Source organism: Trachinotus anak, unplaced genomic scaffold, assembly GCF_046630095.1.
Source record: "Trachinotus anak isolate AG129_WGS33_773 ecotype Australia unplaced genomic scaffold, CSIRO_AGI_Tana_v1 ptg000004l, whole genome shotgun sequence".
Lineage (NCBI taxonomy): Eukaryota > Metazoa > Chordata > Actinopteri > Carangiformes > Carangidae > Trachinotus > Trachinotus anak.
The window spans coordinates 12,820,247-12,841,356 of NW_027273855.1; the positions used below are offsets into that span (position 1 = coordinate 12,820,247).

Sequence of the window (21,110 nt, forward strand, 5' to 3'; positions counted from 1 at the left end):
TATATCCCGTCGCCTTGAGGATCATAGTAATCATTTTCAACAAAACATTGCCGAAAGAACTTTATGCATCATTCTTGAAGGAGTTTACGAGTCTCTTACGGAGATGTTGGCTGAAATAATACTTCAGGTAGAAGCTGATATACAAGCGCATGGTATATATTCAAGTTTCATTCCGTATATTCAGACTTTCATTAAATATATTCAAGTTTCATTCCATATATTCAGACTTAACTTCATATTATATATAATAATTTCCTAAACGGCATGCCATAATATATATACATATATAAAATAAACCAGATATATGAATGAGTAAAGTCATTAACGTCATAACGTTGGCATAAACAAAGCTATGATCAGAATGGCACATCTTTGCATTTGAACCTCCATGTAAATTAGAATAAAACGACACACACAGCATATTTCTTTTTAATAAAAGTTTTAATTTTAATTTCCTGGTTGCTTCATCCATCATATTTGTACAGTTTCACTGTCTTAAACAAAAAACTAAAGTTCCTGTCTCGCTGTTTCTGTCTTGCTGTTTTAGTTAAACGTATCTTCTTGATTGTGTTGCCAGTTTTGTGCTGGAAGCCACTGCAGTTCCAGTGAGAAATACAGAGGAGAGATTGCTTATATTAGTGGTCCCAGTTCACTGTAACAACCAGATTTTATCTACTGGATTAGATCAGCAGCACACAACACTGACAGAGGAGAAAAAACACACATTTAAACATCAAAAACCTACATATACTTTTACACACACACTCATATATACACATACACTCACACACACACACACACACACACACACACACACACACACACACACACGGTCACAGCTCTGCTATTTTGATTGAGAACAACCACGCACTAACACCATAAACCAACAGACACCAAAGTAACATTACTTACAGTACAAAAATCAAAAAATATCTCAAAATATACAATTATTATTTACAGCTCAAGTATACTCCCTGTCACTCTTACTATAGATACTCAATGTGAATTTATCAGAATGTACATCAATATGTACAGATTAAATACATTGTCTTAAATACTATAAATATAACTATGGTTTGGTCACATAAAGACTATTTGCACAGTTAAATAAATTCACTATTACTCTACTTTTGTTGAGTTAATCTCAGTGATTTAACTGAGTTAACCTAGAAGTTGCTTTGAAGGACATAATGCAACACAACCGACACACTGACAAGACAAAAAGACCCTGGAGTTGGAGTCTTTGTTTCCAATAATAAATCTGAATTATCAAGTCTGAATTCCAATACCTTATTACTGGCAAAACAATTTCAACCAATATGAGAAGACATTTTTCCACTGTGCAGAGTATTTCAACAGTGCTTGGAAGTGTTTTGAAACATTAGAGGCCAGACCTGCTGTGCCTGGTGTGGAAATAGGGAAAATTCCTTTGTGAAACGTGGCATCATTTAACTCCATAGCTCAACTCATGTGCTGCGATTGTGCTCTCTTTGTGTTAGATCCACCACATCAGTATTAGCTGAAGTTTGTAATCTATACTAGGTCTCTACATTGTGCAGAACAGTCTGTAGCTACAGGTGTACAAACTAGTGGTGCAGTTCAGCTTCCTGTGAAGACTGCAGTGCATTTCAGAGTGAAGCCTTATCCTCCAGTAACCTCTCGGAGGATGCAGGAATCAGACCATAACTAACATGATCTACAAGTTTGTGACTCACAGTATTTTTAAATCATTGACTGGTGAAATCCACTGCTACTCGGACATGAAACTCCTTTGTGCTCACGTTCCTGTGCTTTGCTAAATGTGCTTTAACTCATGGCCAAAGCTGCAGTTTTATATTATTCAGGTGAGTGTCTTCACCTGAGGCTATCACAAACCAATTGGCCAAAAACAGCTGGTATCTTATCACAGAATATCTGCAAGTCTATGCTACATTTTAGCATCCTTTTGCTTCCTTTTTCTTCTGTTATGTTTTCACAGTGGCTTGTATAGTGCAGCATTCACTTACTGTAATGCAGACTTTCTCTATCCTATTATCAACATACAAAATATGTGACAAGAGAATGTTAAAGAACAGACAAATCTATAAGACACAGTGGAAAAAACAGATGATATAAGAGGTTTTATGGTAGATAAATGGGGGATTCTATTATCTTACCGTCATTTTAGTTTATACCAAGCTAAATATCACAGCCACTGTGGGTACTTGTCATGTGACAGACACAACTTATTGTAGCCTGAAACCTGAGCAGATGCAAGAGCCATGTTGGAAGCCACATGAGCACTTACATTACGTAAAATAGGGAGGACTTACAGTGATTGTGGCAGCCAATGGCAAGGAAGCATCAATCATCACTGGTATGATAACAAGGCAAGAATTTTATAATCATAAGAAGCCAGATTACAACCTGTTAAAATGCAGAAAAGTGTGTGCAAACACAAACATCTTCTGTGATAACATACATTAGAAAGAAGAGGTTTTGTGAAACATTTGTCTTGTGCCTTTCGTGGGCATTAGCCCTCTCCATGTGTGTGTGTGTATATATATATATATATATATATATATATACACATATTTACATATATATATATATATATATACACACACACATACATACACACTATATATGATAGCATTCTTATGATTAATGTTTAAACTCCACAAAATTTTGGTGAGATGTGTGCAACTCCAGGGTCTCTATCTAATTAAAGTGCTCAAGTGAATGAGAAGAGACATTGGTCCAAACTATCCAAACTAGACATAATCACATAAACACACTACATAATCAAGGAAACAAAGTGACAAAAAATAAAAAATAAATAAGGCAAAACAGACAACGGCGATGCTGTTCAGGCACCAAAACAATGTGACTGACTAAGCTTCACACAACATCTGTTCAGTCTCAAGTATTGGTGTTGTCTCAGGGAGGGGCCACGAGATGGAGAGAGTGTGTCATGGTCTCCTCTGCTTGCAAGCAGAGACATCCAGTGGTGAAAATCATGTATTACCACTTATTCCAAACATTTATATTATGGTACATTTCCCACATTACACCCCTAAACATACATTGTCATACAACATTATACATAAAAAATAAAAAGGCTTTAGTTTCCACGCCTTAGTTCACAAAAAGACATCAAAATATAGACTGAAGTGCTTATGAAATGATGTCCATAGTGCTCACAATTTGAGGAATGTACAACAATTAAACTTAAACATTATCCTCTCACCCAGGGATGAGGTATGATTAATCCAAAGCGCAGCATGGCAGTGAACCTCTTACTCAAATCACTGAGACAACATTAGAGAGATATTCTTGTAGGACAGTGACAGTAAAATGTCTCATCTCTGTATTGCTGAACAAACAGCCGTGCAGGTGGAGCAGACAAAAGCAAGGTGTCCACTCTCCTCTTCCTCCTTCACATCAGAAGAGGATCTGTATCTATGGTGCGTTGCCACGGCTTCCCCTGGGTAACATGGCTCTATTTTTAAACAGGCTGGGTCACCAGGAGCTCTCATTCAGGGACAGACGACAACACACTACTAGAGCATGTACACTTGCACATGCACATCTGCACGTACACAGAGACAAATCTCACATTGCCTATTCCTTCTCTGTCTGCCTCTCTGACACAGAGACAGATGAGCGTGAAGCAGATCAAAACCAAGCCACTCTGCTTATCTCTACTCGTGCACCACCACCTCTGCCCTTCTAAGGCATTGATTAAAATGGTACCGCTTGATTAAAATGATTGATTAAAATGGAAAAGCTTTGTCTAGGCCAGCTGCGACTGGAACAGCACAGAGACGATCTGTACAGTGCTGTTGGCAACAACTCCAGAGCCTTGTTTTTATCGAGGAGAGGATTGTTTAAAAGAAAAGTGCTGCTCTGTGTTAAGGCTCAGAGATTTTCTAACAATAGCGGGTGTCTGTGCTTCAGTGTTCATGGAGAAGAAATGAAGAGGCAAAAAGTTTTCCCTCGATTTGCACTACTTCAGTGTATATACACAATTTACGGTGACATCTCAGACTATTGCACAACACATATGTATAGTATTCTACATCAGTGGGGGAAATGAGGATAGAAGGAGATCCACAGGTTTATGAGGACCTTACTTGTACTGGTTATTATTGCTGATGCATGATAGGCACAATAAACTTAAAGATATAATGTGCTTGTAACACTGTACACTATCATAATCACTTATTACATACTGTTATGGATGAACTTGTAATCAAATTTTGTTATACACTGTAGATATGTTCTCCTTCCATCCTGTCCCCACAAATAACAATCCTCTACAACTGAACAAGAGTAAGATGGTGATCTCCTAGAGCTAGGAACATCCAGCTGTCTCAAAAATAACCTTCTCCAGACTAGTAAACACATGGGATTACATTTCAGTACAACATTAATCATTTTGGCATTGCACACACCTTAACCTCAAAGAGCTTATTACAAAACAAAGCCTGTATCTAGGCCCACAGTGGATCTTTCTAAGCTTCATTCCTTCCCCTGTGGGCCTCTCTGTCCCACTCTTTCTGCCCCTGTAATACCTTGACAGATGGAAAAGCTGGTCAAAGCAGGTGAGACTCGCATTGCCATGATCCCTTCATCTCAGCTGGGATTTACGGTCAGTTAACAGCATGGATCCTATGATGGGGAAGAAGGGAAGAACCACAGGCAGGGAGCGACGGAGCAGAGAAGGGGGGGATAGAGGGTTTCAGCTCTGGGGGTTAAGGTGTGATGAACATTGCAACAACCAGCAGTGATTTTTCTCTCCCTCTTGACTTCCTCTGTTCCTCTCTTTCTTCCTCTGTCTCCCTCTCTCCAAGCTGGGCTGGGGTTTAATGGATGGGAGGATCTACGAGCTCAGTGGATCATAGTTCAGACTCGGGCGAGCCGATGTTCTGGTAGCCCGTCTTGGTGCTGGTGCCGTAGTTGGTGTTGGTCATCTCCTGAGTGCCACCGGGGCCCAGGTAAGCACGGTGAGCGGGCATCGGGGAGGGAGCCTCGCTGGGGTTCTTGCTGAGGATGAAGCGCTGCTCATCCTGCTCTTCCAGGTTGGAGATGTCTTTCATCATGCCTTTACGGTAGGAGACGGACAGCTTGTTGGAGCCATCTGAGACCAGGTTGAAGTGGCGGACGAGGAAGACAATGGGTAAAGGCAGCATGGCCGCAACAATGAGGCTATAGGCCATGGTTAAAGCCCAGGGGGGGTAGTTCAGGAAACGTTCTGAGCCCTAGCAGGGGGAGGAGGGTGGTGGGAAAAGAGAAAGAGGTATGAGAAGAGTGTAGAAACGGGATGAGGTGGGGAGAGAAGCAAGAAGTGAGGAGAGAACACGGTCATAGACAGGAGAAACCGAACACTGACCTCGGACTCCACCCAGGCGTTGTATCCTGCAGGACTGACTGCCATCTCGATGACGGTGGCCCCGATGAGCACCACCAAGACAGCTGGAGACACATACCTCCACATGTAGTAATAGAAAGAGTAGGGCCTGAATCCAAGCATGTCTTCCAGATCCTGCATGAACCTGTGATGTAAGGCAAGAAGGAAGATACAAGTCCCATTAGTGTATGTCTCTATAAAACTAATAAATGTAATGATGGCTGAATTCCATTTAGGTGCATTTAGGACCTCTGCACATGAAAATTTAATTAGGTACATTTAGGCAGGAATGAAGGAGAAGGAGAAAGTGATAAAAATACAATAAGTGGAATAGATGAAGCCATCTGGCTAGTTTTGAAACAGATAACAGAGCTCCTGGCACAAAGCATGTTGCCTGAAAATCTGTCACATCCAAATATGGAGTCAGTCTACATATCCAGTCATGTTACCTCTTTGTGCCATAGATCCAGGCTACAGAGATGTTCTCCAAGATCACCACCACAGTGAGAGGCAAACCAGCTGAGTAGTCATCAAACATGGTGACGAAGTAGTTCCCTGAACGCTGCACAAACAGCAGGCCCAACAGGAAGGCTACGACACAGCAAAACACTGAGGGAGAGAAGGGGAAACAGTCACAATGAGAAATACTTAAATTTGATCAAGTGCAAGAATTTTGATCTGAATAACCAGAGTCAAGGCTCACCACACAGGATCTCCTTGCGGATCTTGAAAGCATCCAGTATGGGTGTGGTGATGCCGGTCATGGTGCCAATCATGCTTCCTAAGCCCAAGTTGATGAGCATGAAGAAGAACATGACAGACCAGAAGGGACTGGCAGGGAAATGTGTCATGGCCTCTGTGAAGGCGATGAATGCCAAACCAGTGCCTTGAACCGCCTGAACGATGGAGAGAAGGAGGGGAAGAGGTTCACAAAGGTCAAGCTAATGTGCTGCTATTTGGAAAATCAACCACTTAACTTCCATTTCTGGGTTAATTAATTATAGTACATTTAAGCATATCAACATAAACTGGAACTGAAGATTCAAAGCTAATTAACACACTAATAACATATGACAGATAACACAAGGCAAAAATAATGCTTTAACTGGGCTGCTCAAAACTGGCAGATCAATGGAGCTGGTGACAGGGGTTGCAAAAAGACACTGCTTCGATTTTAGGGGTATCAAACCAAAACATTTATCAACCACTGGTTTAGAAGACGATAACAAAGCAGCATCAAAAAGTGTTGTAGAAATGACCCAGTCGCCTGCATAGTAACTTCCTAATAAAATACCCATAGAATCTTCCAGGCAGCAAAGAGCAAAGTGAAACTGAACAAGCTGTTATACTATGGTTTGGTGTCTTAAAATTCTTTAAACAGTCAACTCAATCAAAAGTTTGACCACCATTGTACCAGCACCTCATGATGAAGCACAGTAATTCTCACTGGTGAAACTAACCTGACTACAGACGAATGGTTGATAGTTGGAAAAAAGCCTCTAATTCTGTCCTGATATTGAAAATAATAGTCCAGCAGAAAAAAGACTATTCTGTTTCACCTAATGCTGCAACCTACCTTAACTGTTATTTTTCATAGGGTCCACGTATTATCTCTTACACATAAACTGCTTCTTTACATCCCAACTGTTTTTCTCATGTTTCTGAATATACAGATAAAGAATCATATTCTCATCTCAGCTTTTAAAGTCTTGCTCACAGACCTTGTTGAGTTCGTCCTCCAGCACACAGGCGTCCAGGCCAAGCTGGCCGAAGCTGTCCTCCTTTACCGTCTTAATGACGCCGTACATCTCTGCGTAGTCCCCGGCGGACAAGTGGGAGAAGTTGATGTGAGGAGGGATGAGCTCTCTGCTCAGCACACCAGTGTTCAGGTAGCCCAGGATCTTCTCTGCATTCCTGCACCCGAATATTTGGAGACGTGGAGAAGATGGACATGTTAGTGAGTGAAGATTACAGTGAAAACGGCTGCCTGAGACAGACAGGTCAGGTAGCAGGTGTTACAGTATTTAACACTCACTCGACAACACACTTCTCATTCATTACATTCGCCTTGAACCCGAGCACAGCAAACACCACTAAGGTGGCCAGGATGGAGGTAACAAAGTTGATGATGGAGACCAGCGTTGCATCAAAGTGGCAGTTGTTGTCTCGCTTGTTGTAGCTGGAGAAAGCGATGACGCCTCCAAAGCCCAAACCAAGGGCAAAGAAGACCTGTGTGGCTGCCTCTCTCCACACCTGAGGCTCCAACATTTTTTCCAGCTGGAGACAAGAAAGGAAAAAAATGTAACAGATTAGTGACGGATTAAATCATATTTGCTCTCAGTTATCCTCCTAAAAACGCTTTGATGTTCTCACTACAAGTTCGCACTTCATATTCTACATCTGCCTCACCATATTTGGTTTCTTTGGAAAATTTGAGATTGGGAACAGATTTCAAAATAAAGTTCTGCAGATTTGAACAATGATTGGCCATGCAACATGCATTTGTTTAAACAGAACCACATATGTGGGAAATGAACATTGAATAAAGAAATATTCAGTAAAAACTGTACCTTCTTAAAGGTAGCTTTTTAGTTTTAATAATTCATAATACAGAGAAATCCACAAGTTTACCCCTGTCGCAATATACTGCATTTGAAATTCATTGAAGCTCCATCAGACCCCTGATGATGACTTAAGGCTAAAAGTTAATTTCACTGTGTTTTGTAAAAGCAATAAATCTATGGATCTGTCTTTTCTCTCTGTTGTTTTCTACTTTCTTCATTGACACATCCTGTCAGCACATGGTCCAATTTTAATGATGCTATTTGGTTTCCTTTGTTTATATGCAATCACAGACATTCACCACTAGAGGGAAGTATCAACCCAAAACTTGACATAATGTGAATATTAATGACATTTTCTATGAGTGGATCTGAATGGCCTTGGTGGTAAAGGAACTGAAACCATCAGCCACTTGAGGGTGAACAGCTTGCATAGACAAAGCGTCATTTAAATTACATATCTGTCTGGCCAACAGTCTGTGAATGAATGATCGGGCCCGAAACAGCAGCAAGCTTGAGACCTTTTCCCTTCCTGCTCACCACCATTACATTTTGCAGCAAACTATCACCTGCTGTCTTTTCCTGTAAATTGTAATTGTAAATGTAATTTGTGTTTTTTTGCGGTTAAAATCACAATGTTTTTCGTCTCACCTTAGGGGTGAACATGTGAGCGATGCCATCCACCGCTCCCTTCAGCATCAAACCTCGCACCAGGAAGCAGAAAAGCACCACATACGGGAAGAGAGAGCTGAAGTACATCACCTAAGAGAAAGAGAAAGTCAAGTACATCACACAGCGTTGCCATGGACACGCTCTTCTGAGGCCTCACACATGGAGGAGGAACTGCAACAATACACACACACACACACACACACACACAATGAATAAATCCCAAACCTGCTTTGTGTTTGTTTGGCACTGAATCTGTGAACTCTCATCAAATGTGAAGAGGACTTCTTGAGGTTTGGAGAGATGAGTCAAAAATCCTTCCTGCAGCATTTCAGGGAACCACTGCAGCATGGACTATGATAATTGGATTACTAAATTTAGAGTTTAAAAAACCGTGTCAGACCTTGGCGATCTGCTCTCTGCTGTTTATTTTCCTATTGAAACTGTGGGCTGGATGTTGTGCTGTGGTTTATGACTCACTCTTTGGATCGAGATTACAGGATGTTGTTACAGTTGTTGCCAAACGGAGCATTTTCCATCTGCATCCTGAACAAGTCTTTGCTTGGTTTAGTTTAAGCTTATTAATGTTGCACGTCTTTCTCTTCCATAATATAGATGGATCCAAAAATAGACAAGTACTGATGACAGGCTTCAGCATATTGCCTTTGATTGAAAAGCATTAGCAGAGTGAATACAATACTCACTGAAAAAGATGAATCAGTGATTAGAAATAGAATTTTAAAGCTTTTGTTAAAATGATTTATTGTGTACGTCTTTATACAGACTCTATTTTGTGCTGAGTTAAATTCACAGTTAATCTCTATAGTTTGCAGGCTCAGCCTCTGCTGTGAAGCCTTGGAGACCCCATACCTTCCCAGAGGACTGGATGCCCTTGATGACAGCCATGCAGACCATGATCCAGGCCACCAGCAGGGACAGGGTCATCTTCCAATTCAGGCCGCCGGTGTCGTCAATGGTGCTGGTTATGTTGAGAGTCTGGCGGTACCAGAAATAAGTGGTGGCTGAGCTCTTCTCACACTCCGGCTCCACAACTACAACAGCAACGAGGAAAGGCAGGGAAATGGCATAAACAATCTGGAGTTACAAAATAAACGGACACCCAACTTGGTGATAGGTTTTACAAGAAACTTCAAATATTTCTATAATTATATCTGTCAGATAAATATATTTGTAAATAGGCAGTGGTGGAAAGTATTCAGTTAAAGTAAAAGTAAAAGGGGCAATACCACAACATAAACTTACTTCATAAAGTAAAAGTATTACATTGAAATTTGACCAAAATAAAAGTAGAAAAACATGACCTGCAAAAGGTACATTAACCTAAATCAAAAGTAACATACTCATTTTGCAGAGAGGCTCCTTTTAGAGGGTTATATTCTATAGATTATTATTACTGCTGCATTTCTATGTAAGCAGAATTTTTTCTTTGTAGCGGGTCGAGTTACACATTCTAATACACATTCTTTAATACAAAAAATGTAAAAATGTCAGTCTTAACAAGTCATTTTGATCTAATATTGAGTCAGAAATACCTCAGTCATTTTCTTGGAGTAAGAGAAAGAAATACCAGAATACAGTGAGATTATTTAAAGAAGTGTCCAAAACAGAATGCAGAACTTCTTCTTCTTTTTTTTTTTAAATATGTCTATTTTTTCTTGGTCCAACGCAACAAAATTTTATTATACTGACTTATTTCAAGATACTGACATTCTTTTCCAGAAAACTCTTAAAATAAGTTTGTTTGTCTTGAAGAACTGTTATAGAACTGAAATAATTTCACTGTACATTTTTTTTCACTTGTCAAGTTTTGAATAAAAAGGAAATCTGAAGATGTCACTTTATGTTCTGGGAAAAAATAGGAAAAAAAAAAATTAAAATAAGTTGCAGCCCTGTTATGCATCTGCAAAGTAACGAGTAAAAAGGATAATAATTTTAAGTCGACTAAAATGGAAATACTCCATTTAAGCACATAATTATTGGTAAATGGTTTGTGTAAATGTACCTAGTTACTGTATTTTCCAACTCTGCACATAAATAGACTAAATCCTAGCAGCATCCCCGCTGCATTCATAATCATAAGCAGCGTTGACATCCTACCCTCAAATGCTAATGAACCTGATGCCCTTTACTCTGCCAAAGCCTGTATGCTCCTCCACTACAGCTGCCGGCCATTCGAGGTACTGACACAGTCGACTGGGTCATACTATCTGAAAGGCCTTGTCAACAGAGTTGCTCTGTAGAATGAAGTGCAGGGCCATCCCAGCTACAGAGACAGAAAATCACATCTCTGTTGGCCCGAAGAGACATGGCCACAGTGAAGCAAGCTGCTTCAATGTTCTGCAGCTTTAAGCAACGCCCTGCATAGTGTTGAGCTGCCTGTGTGTCTGCTGCTGGTGAGATACTTTGCTGAATATGGAGTTGTGCTGAAGGACTCTGCAGTATTCATTTTTCCTCTACTTGATGTCAAGGGCTTTACAATAAAAAGCTATGGTATTGTCTTTTGCTGTACATCTCTATTATACTTCTAGAGTATGTGTATATCTGTCATCTGTGTATTGTACAGTGTATTGTGTTTTGTTGACTCACTGGCTTGGGTTCCATTTCTCTGGATGGGGCACTCAGCCCAAGGCAGCGGATACTGGAAAGACTGAAAGAAATAGAAGATGCTCCAGCCGATAATCACGTTATAATAGAGGCCCACGAAACCGCAAACCTGAGGGGAAATGAGAGAAAACAACAACATGTCTCACTCATAAAAACAATGACACAAATATACAAACAGCACTGGGGAGGAACAGCATGCAGTTTATTGAGGTAAACGCCTCTTCTGGAGTCAGGGCTCACAGCACACAGCTTAAGTTGTAGAGCGTATGAATTATTGAGCTGTTTGCTCTCAGCGGCTAAGGCTGGGGTCCGCTTTGAGAAGGTATTTATAGCTGCTGAATCTCTCTCTGCCACATCTGAGCTGCCACACGCCTCACTGCCCTAGGTTAGGCCTCTCCCTCCCCTCTTTTACACTAGATTGATGAAATCACTATGAGTATGACTGACAGTGCAGTAGATCACTGACTGACCAACTCAGCCTCTAACTGAATATATTTTAGGTTGATGACCCTGATGGGATGAAAATGTGATGGGTCACTACCCCTGCCGATGACGGGGACAGATTATGACAATGATCAGCACTGGTCTTTGCATGCCAGGAAGTAATACGAGCAGGCAGAGGACTGAGGTCAACAGCATGTTTGTTGTCTCTGCACATAACATGTCTAACACTGAGCTGAGTTGTGAAAGTGAGAAAAGTCACCATTGCAAATCCGACAGCAACCGCAGAGCCCAGAGTCCTTGGTCTGAAACACTCTTTACAGATAATTATTAATCAACCATTTATTAGTGCTTACCATTCCAGCAAAAAACTATTAAAAAGGAATAAAGAAATAATAGGTTTCTCAGTTTGTGACAATCTAGCTTTAATTATAACATCTAATTACTGACTTGTATATCATTTATAAATGGTTTTCTGCCAGTGGATGGATTGCCAAAGACATTCATGGTCCCCATAGGTGGAATCATAATGACTTTGGTGAACCTCTCTCTTCTCCTCTGGTGCCACCATGAGGTTGAAATTTGGGGTTTTGTGAAATGTCTATATATATATATATATATATATATATATATATATATATATATATATATATATATATATATGTGTGTGTGTGTGTGTGTGTGTGTGTGTGTGATATAAACTAAAGGCACTCCCATCAGCCTCAGCTGCACTTTGTTTATTATCAAATTTGTACACTGTAATTAACAGTTGTAAGCATGCAATAGGATACTCTATATACATTATACTAGCCACACCATGGCTGTAAACTAAGAGCTGCATCCATTAATCAAGACATTAGGGACAACCTGTAAATTAATATATAATTAAGCCATATTGTAAAGTATCTCCACTAACTGGAGGTGATGATAATGAATTCATGTGAGAACTTGCCATCAGGCTGGAGACCCCAATGCCTCCTAGCTGTGGGTAGACGTAGTTCCACACCCCGATGCTGCCACGTCTGATCCTCTGACCCACCGCCAGCTCCAGGAAGAACAATGGGATGCCAATAAGCAGGAGGAGAATAAAGTAGGGCACCAGGTATGCACCTGAGACAAAGGAGGGCCAGAGGGAAGAAGAATTACTGCAGAATGTAACTCTACTTTGCTTATTTTAATGTTTGAAAACCATGTATAGTAGTATAACAGAATAAAGGACATTATTTAATTTTCTCTATCAGGTTCTATTTTTAAAGTCTACTCTCTTTATCTTCCAGCACTCTAACTTCACTGTTTCCACTCCCTTTCTCTTCCTCTTTTCCCTTTCTCTTTTATTCTCTGTCTTCATCTTCAACTTCCATTCACCACTTTTGTCAGATATGGCCATCTTTTTTTTTGGAGAAGGTACAATAGAGAGAGAGCACTGTCAGACCTGCTTACATCAAGACATGAAAGGGCACCATGGTGACAAAACCATTCAAAGCCAGAGAGGATGGGCCCACACTGATGGACAGCTGGGGTGAGCAGCCTGTTTCCAGACTAAAAACAAATGACTGTGACGTTTGACTCGATCAAAAACACTGATAACGTTGTGAGCAGCTATTAGAGCTTGCAGCAGACAAAGGAAACAAGCACAGGAGCACAGTGTCATGTTACACAGTAGTATTATTATCTGGATCGTTAGAAGTGACTACTGTGCTGCTGCCTACTTTTACAGATGTTTGGTGGCTATTCTGAGCAAACACAGGGAGCAGAGGGAAAGAAAATGTATTACTGGGGAACTGTTGAGGTAGCTGCCTGGGAAAGTTGACTGGTAAGTCTGTTCTATAATTAAGGATGAATCTAAGGATTTCTGATGTTAAAAACATTCTTGATTGAAGTGAATGATCATATATACTGTATGGTATGACCATGGTCATATCAATCCAGAATACATTACATTTCAGGTTAACCTCAGAGTCAAGGATTTGGATCTTCAGGCCTGGCATAATGAGGTCTATGATAACTCTCAACGCAGCAACTTTAGCCGGTTTAAGATTAATTGTCTTTTGTACAAATATTTTTTTTTCTAAGCACACTTCTTGTGTACATAGTAGGGATGTAACGATTCTGAAACTGAGACCGAAACTGTGATACAAATGTCCAAGATCTCATGTCACTGTTGTCCAACTGCAAGTAAGGCTCAAAAGTGAAGACTATCTGCATGTTGTTCTATCCAACACTTATATTTACTATATTTATCCCCGGCAGAGAAATTCACTGGAGGACATATTAAACTACATCCTTTAAGCAAGAATCCATGCAGGGTTAAACCCCAGTTCACCTCACCACTTGGTCATCACAAATTCATAGAAAAATATTAAAGCTGCCAGTGGTTTACTTGGGACTTTTGTATGGTCTTTACTGCTGTAGTGGGCAGTGAAGACAAATGTTATCATACTAGAAACAGATTTCACCAGGAGGCACAAACGAGATTATACAAATTAATTGAATGCAATTATTTATTGGGGAGACGGAATAATTTAGAATAATTGTTTGTGACTGCCACTGCTTAACCTAAGGTGGCTTGGCAACATGTTTTATATATATATATATATATATATATATATATATATATATATTTACTTGTCTCGAAACAATGAGAGAGAGAGAGAGAGAGAGAGAGAGAGAGAGAGAAAGAGAAAGAAAGTAATGGACAAAGATGGAAAGATGGACCAGAGACATCATTAGGACAAGCCCAGACAAGACAATACAGCACCCACCACTGAATCAGCATTGAAAATGCACTCATTAATTAACACAAATATATGTGCACACTCTGATTAAAAAAACATTTCAGCTTTGTTATATCATGCATTTCAAATACCCTCTTTACACACACCTCCCACACAAGGTAGAACCAACAATATCTGAAAGCCCAAAAAATCAGTGTTTACTTTTCCACTTCCTCCATCTTAGTCATCACCACCCTCTCATCTCATCACAAAGCCCGTAAATCATAATACCAAAGAGATAAGGCTGAGAAACCTGCAAGAAAAGCATATAAATACTAAGCTGGAGCATCTCTCTGTATAATACCAGACCTCTCAGTGGTACCACATCTTGCTGCAGAGAGATTTCATTAAGAAATGTTGAAGTGACTACCCCTCTGACTTGCACGATTAGTTGGCTAATTGGTTGACAGGCCTCAATTTATCAAAGAGGAGAAGGCTGCAGTCAACGGGCGAGCTGAGTAATAGAGACATTTCAAGCTCAGATATTTCATTTTCCCTTTTAAGGTATTACATAAGACATACATAAAGTTTTAATTACAATTGATTTTGGTTAACAGAATTTTGTAAAATGATAACACGATATGATCACATCACCACCATATGATCTGACCAACAGTCAATAATATCAAATTATTGCACAGCCTTAAAGTTGGTAAGATGAGAAGATTGATGCCACTGTCTGTGTGATGAATGTAAAGCTGAAGCCAGCATCTTAGCTTAGAATAAAGGCTCTGTCCAAAGGTAACAAAATCCACCTCTAAAGCTCACTAACTTACCTGTTATATCTTCTTTGTTTAATCTGTACTGTCCATACAAACCAAAGCATAACATAACCTGCTGTTGGCTGAGGCTTTATATTTATTGTACAGATATGAGAGTGGTGTTGATCTTCCATCTAACTCTCACCAAGAAAGCCAGAAAGTGATCAAGTGATGATGATGTGACAAATCAGTGAAGAAATCAGTATTTAAAGATGATATGAACAAACCTAACAGCAAACAGAGAGAAAATCTCTCTGTCACATTGTGGATTATTTCTCACCACTCTTACTCCTCTGACTGTCTAAAAAGCAGATGGTAAATGGATCAGGATGATGATGCATCCGTACGATGCTGAGATTTGGCAATGTTTGTCAATGCAAAATTTTAGCTGGATGAAACTGGTTTTTCCTTGAGTGAAATGTTTAGGCTACATGCTGGGAAGAGTAACTGGGTTAATGTTGTCTCTGTGTTTCAGGTGCAACTCCAGACAGAAAACACAGAACAGTGTTTGTTGACTTCATCTGGTGCTGAGAAGTATGTATTTCTGTAATGTGATGCAAATGGTTTTATGAGATAACGCATTACAGCATTAAATTTCACTCAAATCACCAAGTCCACTGGGCATCCTCATTCAAATCATATCTCAGCAAATAGTTGCCAGGAACAGTTTTGTATCCTGGACAAAACTGTGGACGGTGAAGAAATCCCATGCTCAAACAAAAGAACAAAATCAAAATCGTTACATACCATTAAGTTAATTACTCCCATCTGGCCACTTGTTTTATTGAGGATTTTACAGGACTAATAAAAAAAATTCACATTAACAGCCTTGACTCAGCACAACATTTCTCGTTGTTAACAATTACTCAGCACCCCGAGGGTACACATGTTCACCCTGGGTGGCCTAATTAGGAACTGACTTTCAAACCCGGGAAGTGTTACTATGCTTTGCACATTGGTCTACACAAACCTTTCAGGTTTCTGTGGTTCAGACAGACACAGACAGAATTGCTAAAATACAACAAAATCATGTACAGACATCCTTTCACCTACCTCCACCGTTCTTCTGGCAAAGGTAGGGAAACCTCCAGACGTTACCCAGACCCACAGAGAAGCCCACCTGGGCCAGAATGTACTCCAGCTTGTTGTTCCAAGCTGGTCGGCCATCCTCAGCGTCTGGGTCAGGAGAGGGTAGCAGGGCCTTTCCTGGAGCAGTTGCGCCAGGACTTAGGCCCATACTCATCTGACTGCTCTTATAGTCCATGGGGTGCTCCAGAGACAGCAGGTCAGCCACAGACTCAGTGACAGGCTCATTGCTGTGCTCCCGCTGGGTCACCTTGGTGTTCTTTGGCATGGCTGCGACACAGGAGCTCCGTCAGAAGGGTGAAGGTGGTGGTGGCAAGAAGAGGAGAGTGTGAGATGAGGAGGAGGAAGAAGCTGGGAAAGTGCCAGGGAAAGAAAGTTGTGCTTTCTTCTTAAATCTGTAAAGAGACATAGTTGGAGACAGACAGTAAATGCAAGTGCTTAGCAAAAACTTTTGCACATTTTCTACTGAGATGTTAGATGTTATAACTTAGATGTTCTTCCTTGCCATCTGCATTTGGCAACCTTTTCCCTCAGGAAACACAGAGAACCTTACACTAATTGAATGTCAAAACATTCAAGCAGGTAGATGAGTATGACTAAAAATGGTTTAAGAACTTTCAAAGAGTTAAAGGTCAGTTGCCATTCCAGCTTTAGCATTGTAGACAGGTCACACAGTAAATTAGAGCTGCAGCGAATAATCGATTAATTGATTAATCGACTAGGCCATCGTCAGAGTGGTTATCGTTAGTCAATGAATACATTTTCAGGCAAAAATTTCCAAAAAGTGCTTACTTGTTTTTTCTGCTTGATATTATTGTTTTACAACTGAATATCTTTTTGTAATAAACTGTTGCTCAGCCCAAAAAAGACATCAAAAGCTGTCACCTTGGAGTTGGAGAAACTGGGATGGATTTTTTACTATTTTGTGTCATTTTACAGACTAAACAATTAATCAAGAAAGTAATCAGCATAATAGTAATCGATAAAGAAAAAGCCAATAGTTGCAGCTCTACAGTAAATCCATCTACATGCTACATGTTTTGACCCATGAACTGGCTTTATGTCTTTTTCCCTTTTTTTCTACTGATTATTGACAAAATAATCAAATCAATCAATAACTAGTAACATGCAGCCCTACACAGCATTATTGGAAAACTAGCCAGACTTGTGACAAGAGACTTGAACCATTTGGCTCCTAATCATGTCGCTGCCTTTCCTGTTGGATACTTCATACTGTAGCACACAGTACACAGAGTATTTTAAAATGGTGGAAAAACGGCAGCAATAAGAGAGGTATTTCAGTAATCCACTTCATTACGGTGAACGAGACACACTGATTGAATTACAATCCTTTTCACAGCAGAGCCCATTATACTAAAGTTGAGTCATGTGAATAGCATGAACAGCAGTGGGCAGTCTGTCTCTGTGACTACTGGTCTCAGGAGAACACAGTGCAATAAAATTGAAGCCTCTAAGCACAGATTTCATCAGTTATTACTGTCTCTACTGACATTGAGAGAGTCCAGTTCTCTGTGCTCCAGCATTAACTGGCTGTTGTCCTACTGAGGAAACCTGTCTGGAAAGTTACTCTCTCCAGGTTCTCTGTTATTTGTTAGCTTATCAAAAACCCTTTGCAAAAACCCACTAATAATCCTACAATCCTGTGTGTAGTGCCTCTCTTGACAGAAACTGGTGTAGATCACAATGCAGCACAAGAGCTACTGCATCAGAAACTCCAGAAGGTCTGAAGCTCCGGCATAAATGAGTATTTTACAGGTAACTGCTGCTGTTTGTTTGTTTGTTTCCGCAGCAGCAGTAAACCACCCAGATCCTGACATGTCTCATCTTGTGATCACTAGTGAATAACAGGCTAAAAATATACACATTGATTAAACATTGTCAGACAAAGCATGCAAATGCTTGAAGAACCAGTCTTCTTTTATTCCCCTTTAATGCTGCATATGGAATTTGCTGAGTGAAACAGTACCTCTATAAAACCTGTTTCAAAACCCTGTAAACACTGAAGATCTGATCGGTTTAAATTAAAATGGAAATGTGTTGCCCCAAGCATGAAACACTCAAAATGTCAAGATGCTTGTGTAGGCTGGTGTTTGAAATTACGTGAAAACACTGTGAGACATTTGGCATTTACTATATATGAACTTTAGGCCCTCTTAACAATGAATGAGCTGTGTGAGATGAACGAGATCTGAGTTTTCAGATTCTGGCAGCTCAAGGACAGAGAATAGAGACCAGAGGTGTTTGATCTGGAGACAAGGCCTCTAATCTGAAAACAGATGCAGCCGACTGAAATCAGAGCTCGGCTTTTATTCGTAGTGACTTCTCATGAACCGTTGCCAGCCGGCCGGACTCTAAAGCCCACCCAAAAGCTGCACCAGCAGCACGCACATCACATTCCTTAACGGTGGCGACGAGCCCCTGCAGTCACGACATGCAGCAGCTCTGTGGCTGCAAGCTCAACACAGATCCCAGAACAGCAGTGACCTTTCCACAGCAGTCTACAACTACATAACACTGAGTCATCACTGAACACTCTCTGAATGAGGTGTGAGGCAATGATGTGTATGTTTGAAAACAAAAATGAGTTTTTTGGTCAAGTTGCTGAGTTGTTTTTTTTTTTTTAAAGCTGTGTGGAGTTGGATCGCTGAAAGACTGTTTACACAGTGTTTTGCCCCACTTTTTGAAGGGATGGAAATGTAGGTATAGTTAGTAACAAATTGCCCCAAATACTACTTATGGGTTAAGATGATGGTTAGACATATAAGGCTGATGGATTTTCACTCTGTCTCTCTAATCGTGTGCCGTGAAGGTTTTCAATTTTGATGCCGAAATACACCAGCAACTTTCAGGGTTTCACAGAACGTGCTGACACAGATGGCACATGACAGAGACAGCAGGACTTCACATACAGTACAAGAAACTGTTACAGAATGACTGAGTAATCAATTTCTATCTGAGGGAAACATAGCAGGTGGCCACAAGTGTTTTTCTTTTCCACAATACTCTGAAAAAAATGCACAAAAGAGAATAAGATGCACGGAGTCAGCAGTGTTAAGAACCTATTCATTCAAAGGAAAAGCTGTGGGAGACAGTGAGGTATGTAGGTGTTCTTAAAAGTGATGGGAACAGTAGTGACAGACCCTTGTGACAAACGTGCAAAAGCCTCCAGGGAGCCAGATGTGTGTTCCTGGAACTATATATTCCCACGTCTCCACAGACTACACCATAGTTTGGTGTTGATGATGTACCAGCACAGGTTCCCTGTCTCCACTTTTATCTAGTCTGGTTGCTAAGCAATGGCTCTGCCTGCAAAATTGAAATCCCATCTCTGCAGCATCAGTGGTCGCCTGCCTCTCCTCTCACCATCTCAAACGGACAATCGTGATATTCCCTGAAGGACAGCTGCAAATAACGTGAAGCTGCTGTGACAGGATGGCAGGGGGGCGGGGGGTGGGATAGATTGTGGCAAAGCTGGAGGTAATAGTCTGTAGTAGGATCTATTGCAGTGTCAGTCAGGCAGCCATCACAGGCAGATTCAAATGCAGCTTTTACATCTGGTGTCATTGCAAAGTATAATGTCTGGAGAGAAGTCACTCAGCTCCCATCTCACTGGGATTTGATCCTGAACAACACAGCGATTATGACAGTTGCAAGACAGCCCCTGCATGGCCATGTTCAGATATCCTCCAGACACGTTACACACAGGCCCATGTACCGTATAGAGCTTGAGGGCTGACTTTACGGGGATATAACCTCTGATGCCTTGTCAAGGTCAAATGAATCACCTGATCATAGCAATGCCAAGATGCAAACAGCACCAATGTAAGTCAGCAGGTGATCGCAGAGCTGATCATATTCCTGCCAAATTTGGACACACGTCGTCAAACGCGGAGGATTAATGAGCGACGCTCACCGTCAATGTCGCGGCGAAATCACCGTTTGTCAGGTGATGGGGTGAAAGCTGACGCTGGTTTTTCCATCAAGTGACTTCAAGAGGAGGGCGTCGTGAGCTATCGCTGGTTATTCGAGCGATTCACATCTATAACTACAACCACAGATTAACGTGTATTTAAATGGATCATACGGTCAAATTGGTTCCGAGAGTGTCATTCCTACCTGATGTGCTGTGCAGAGCGGGTTACGACGCCCAGGTCGGCGCGGCAGTATGACTCCGAAGTGGGTGCGCGGTGTCTTCATTCAGGCACTGTCTCCGTGTGCAGCATCTCTGCGCGCAAAGAGATGCGAAATCACAGAGCTCCCGGCCGCACAGGGCGCATGGTGCGTAAAGTCTGACGCAGGAGCTCAGCGCCCGCCACGAGTTCGGTCACCGCGATAACGTTAACAGTAACAGGTTATTGCAGCCGCTCGTCTCACTTCACTGTGTTCCTAACGATGGTCTGCAAGAGCCCACACTCACACCTCTCGTTTCCACGTGGTAGTCGCTGTGTTGTGGGATAAATCAGACAGGACCCCCCCCCCCCCCCGCCCCCACCCATAGGATGAAGAAATTACTATGGCAAGTCACGACGAAGTCTGACGCAGGTTTGACTCACCCGCTCCTGCGCACGTCAGCAGCTGATCCAGAGAGAACATCTGCAGTGTTCACACAGGTAGCTTTCATTCAGGCTCATCAGACGAAGTGATTGAATATGCTGCTTGTGCAAATGGTGTTTGGATTAGTCAAAATGCTTTCCCAGCAGCTCTTATTATTATTATTATTATTATTATTATTATTATTATTATTATTATTACCTCCATTATTATTCTCTACAGAAGTATA

The 21,110-nt window shown here is 41.0% G+C and overlaps 1 protein-coding gene across 1 annotated transcript; it reads right to left on the minus strand.

Moving 5' to 3' along the window:
• Nucleotides 1–422: 422 nt before the first annotated feature.
• slc6a17 (solute carrier family 6 member 17) lies at nt 423–20,795 on the minus strand. Its single transcript, XM_071476038.1, has 12 exons — nt 20,447–20,795; nt 16,277–16,704; nt 12,641–12,798; nt 11,230–11,356; nt 9,493–9,674; nt 8,605–8,715; nt 7,428–7,669; nt 7,114–7,306; nt 6,096–6,288; nt 5,842–6,001; nt 5,375–5,537; nt 423–5,243 (listed from the first exon to the last, which is right to left on the minus strand). The coding sequence occupies exons 2-12, from the start codon at nt 16,575–16,577 to the stop codon at nt 4,881–4,883; spliced, it is 2,193 nt and encodes a 730-aa protein (XP_071332139.1). The 5' UTR covers nt 16,578–16,704; nt 20,447–20,795; the 3' UTR covers nt 423–4,880.
• Between the last annotated feature and the right edge of the window lie 315 nt (nt 20,796–21,110).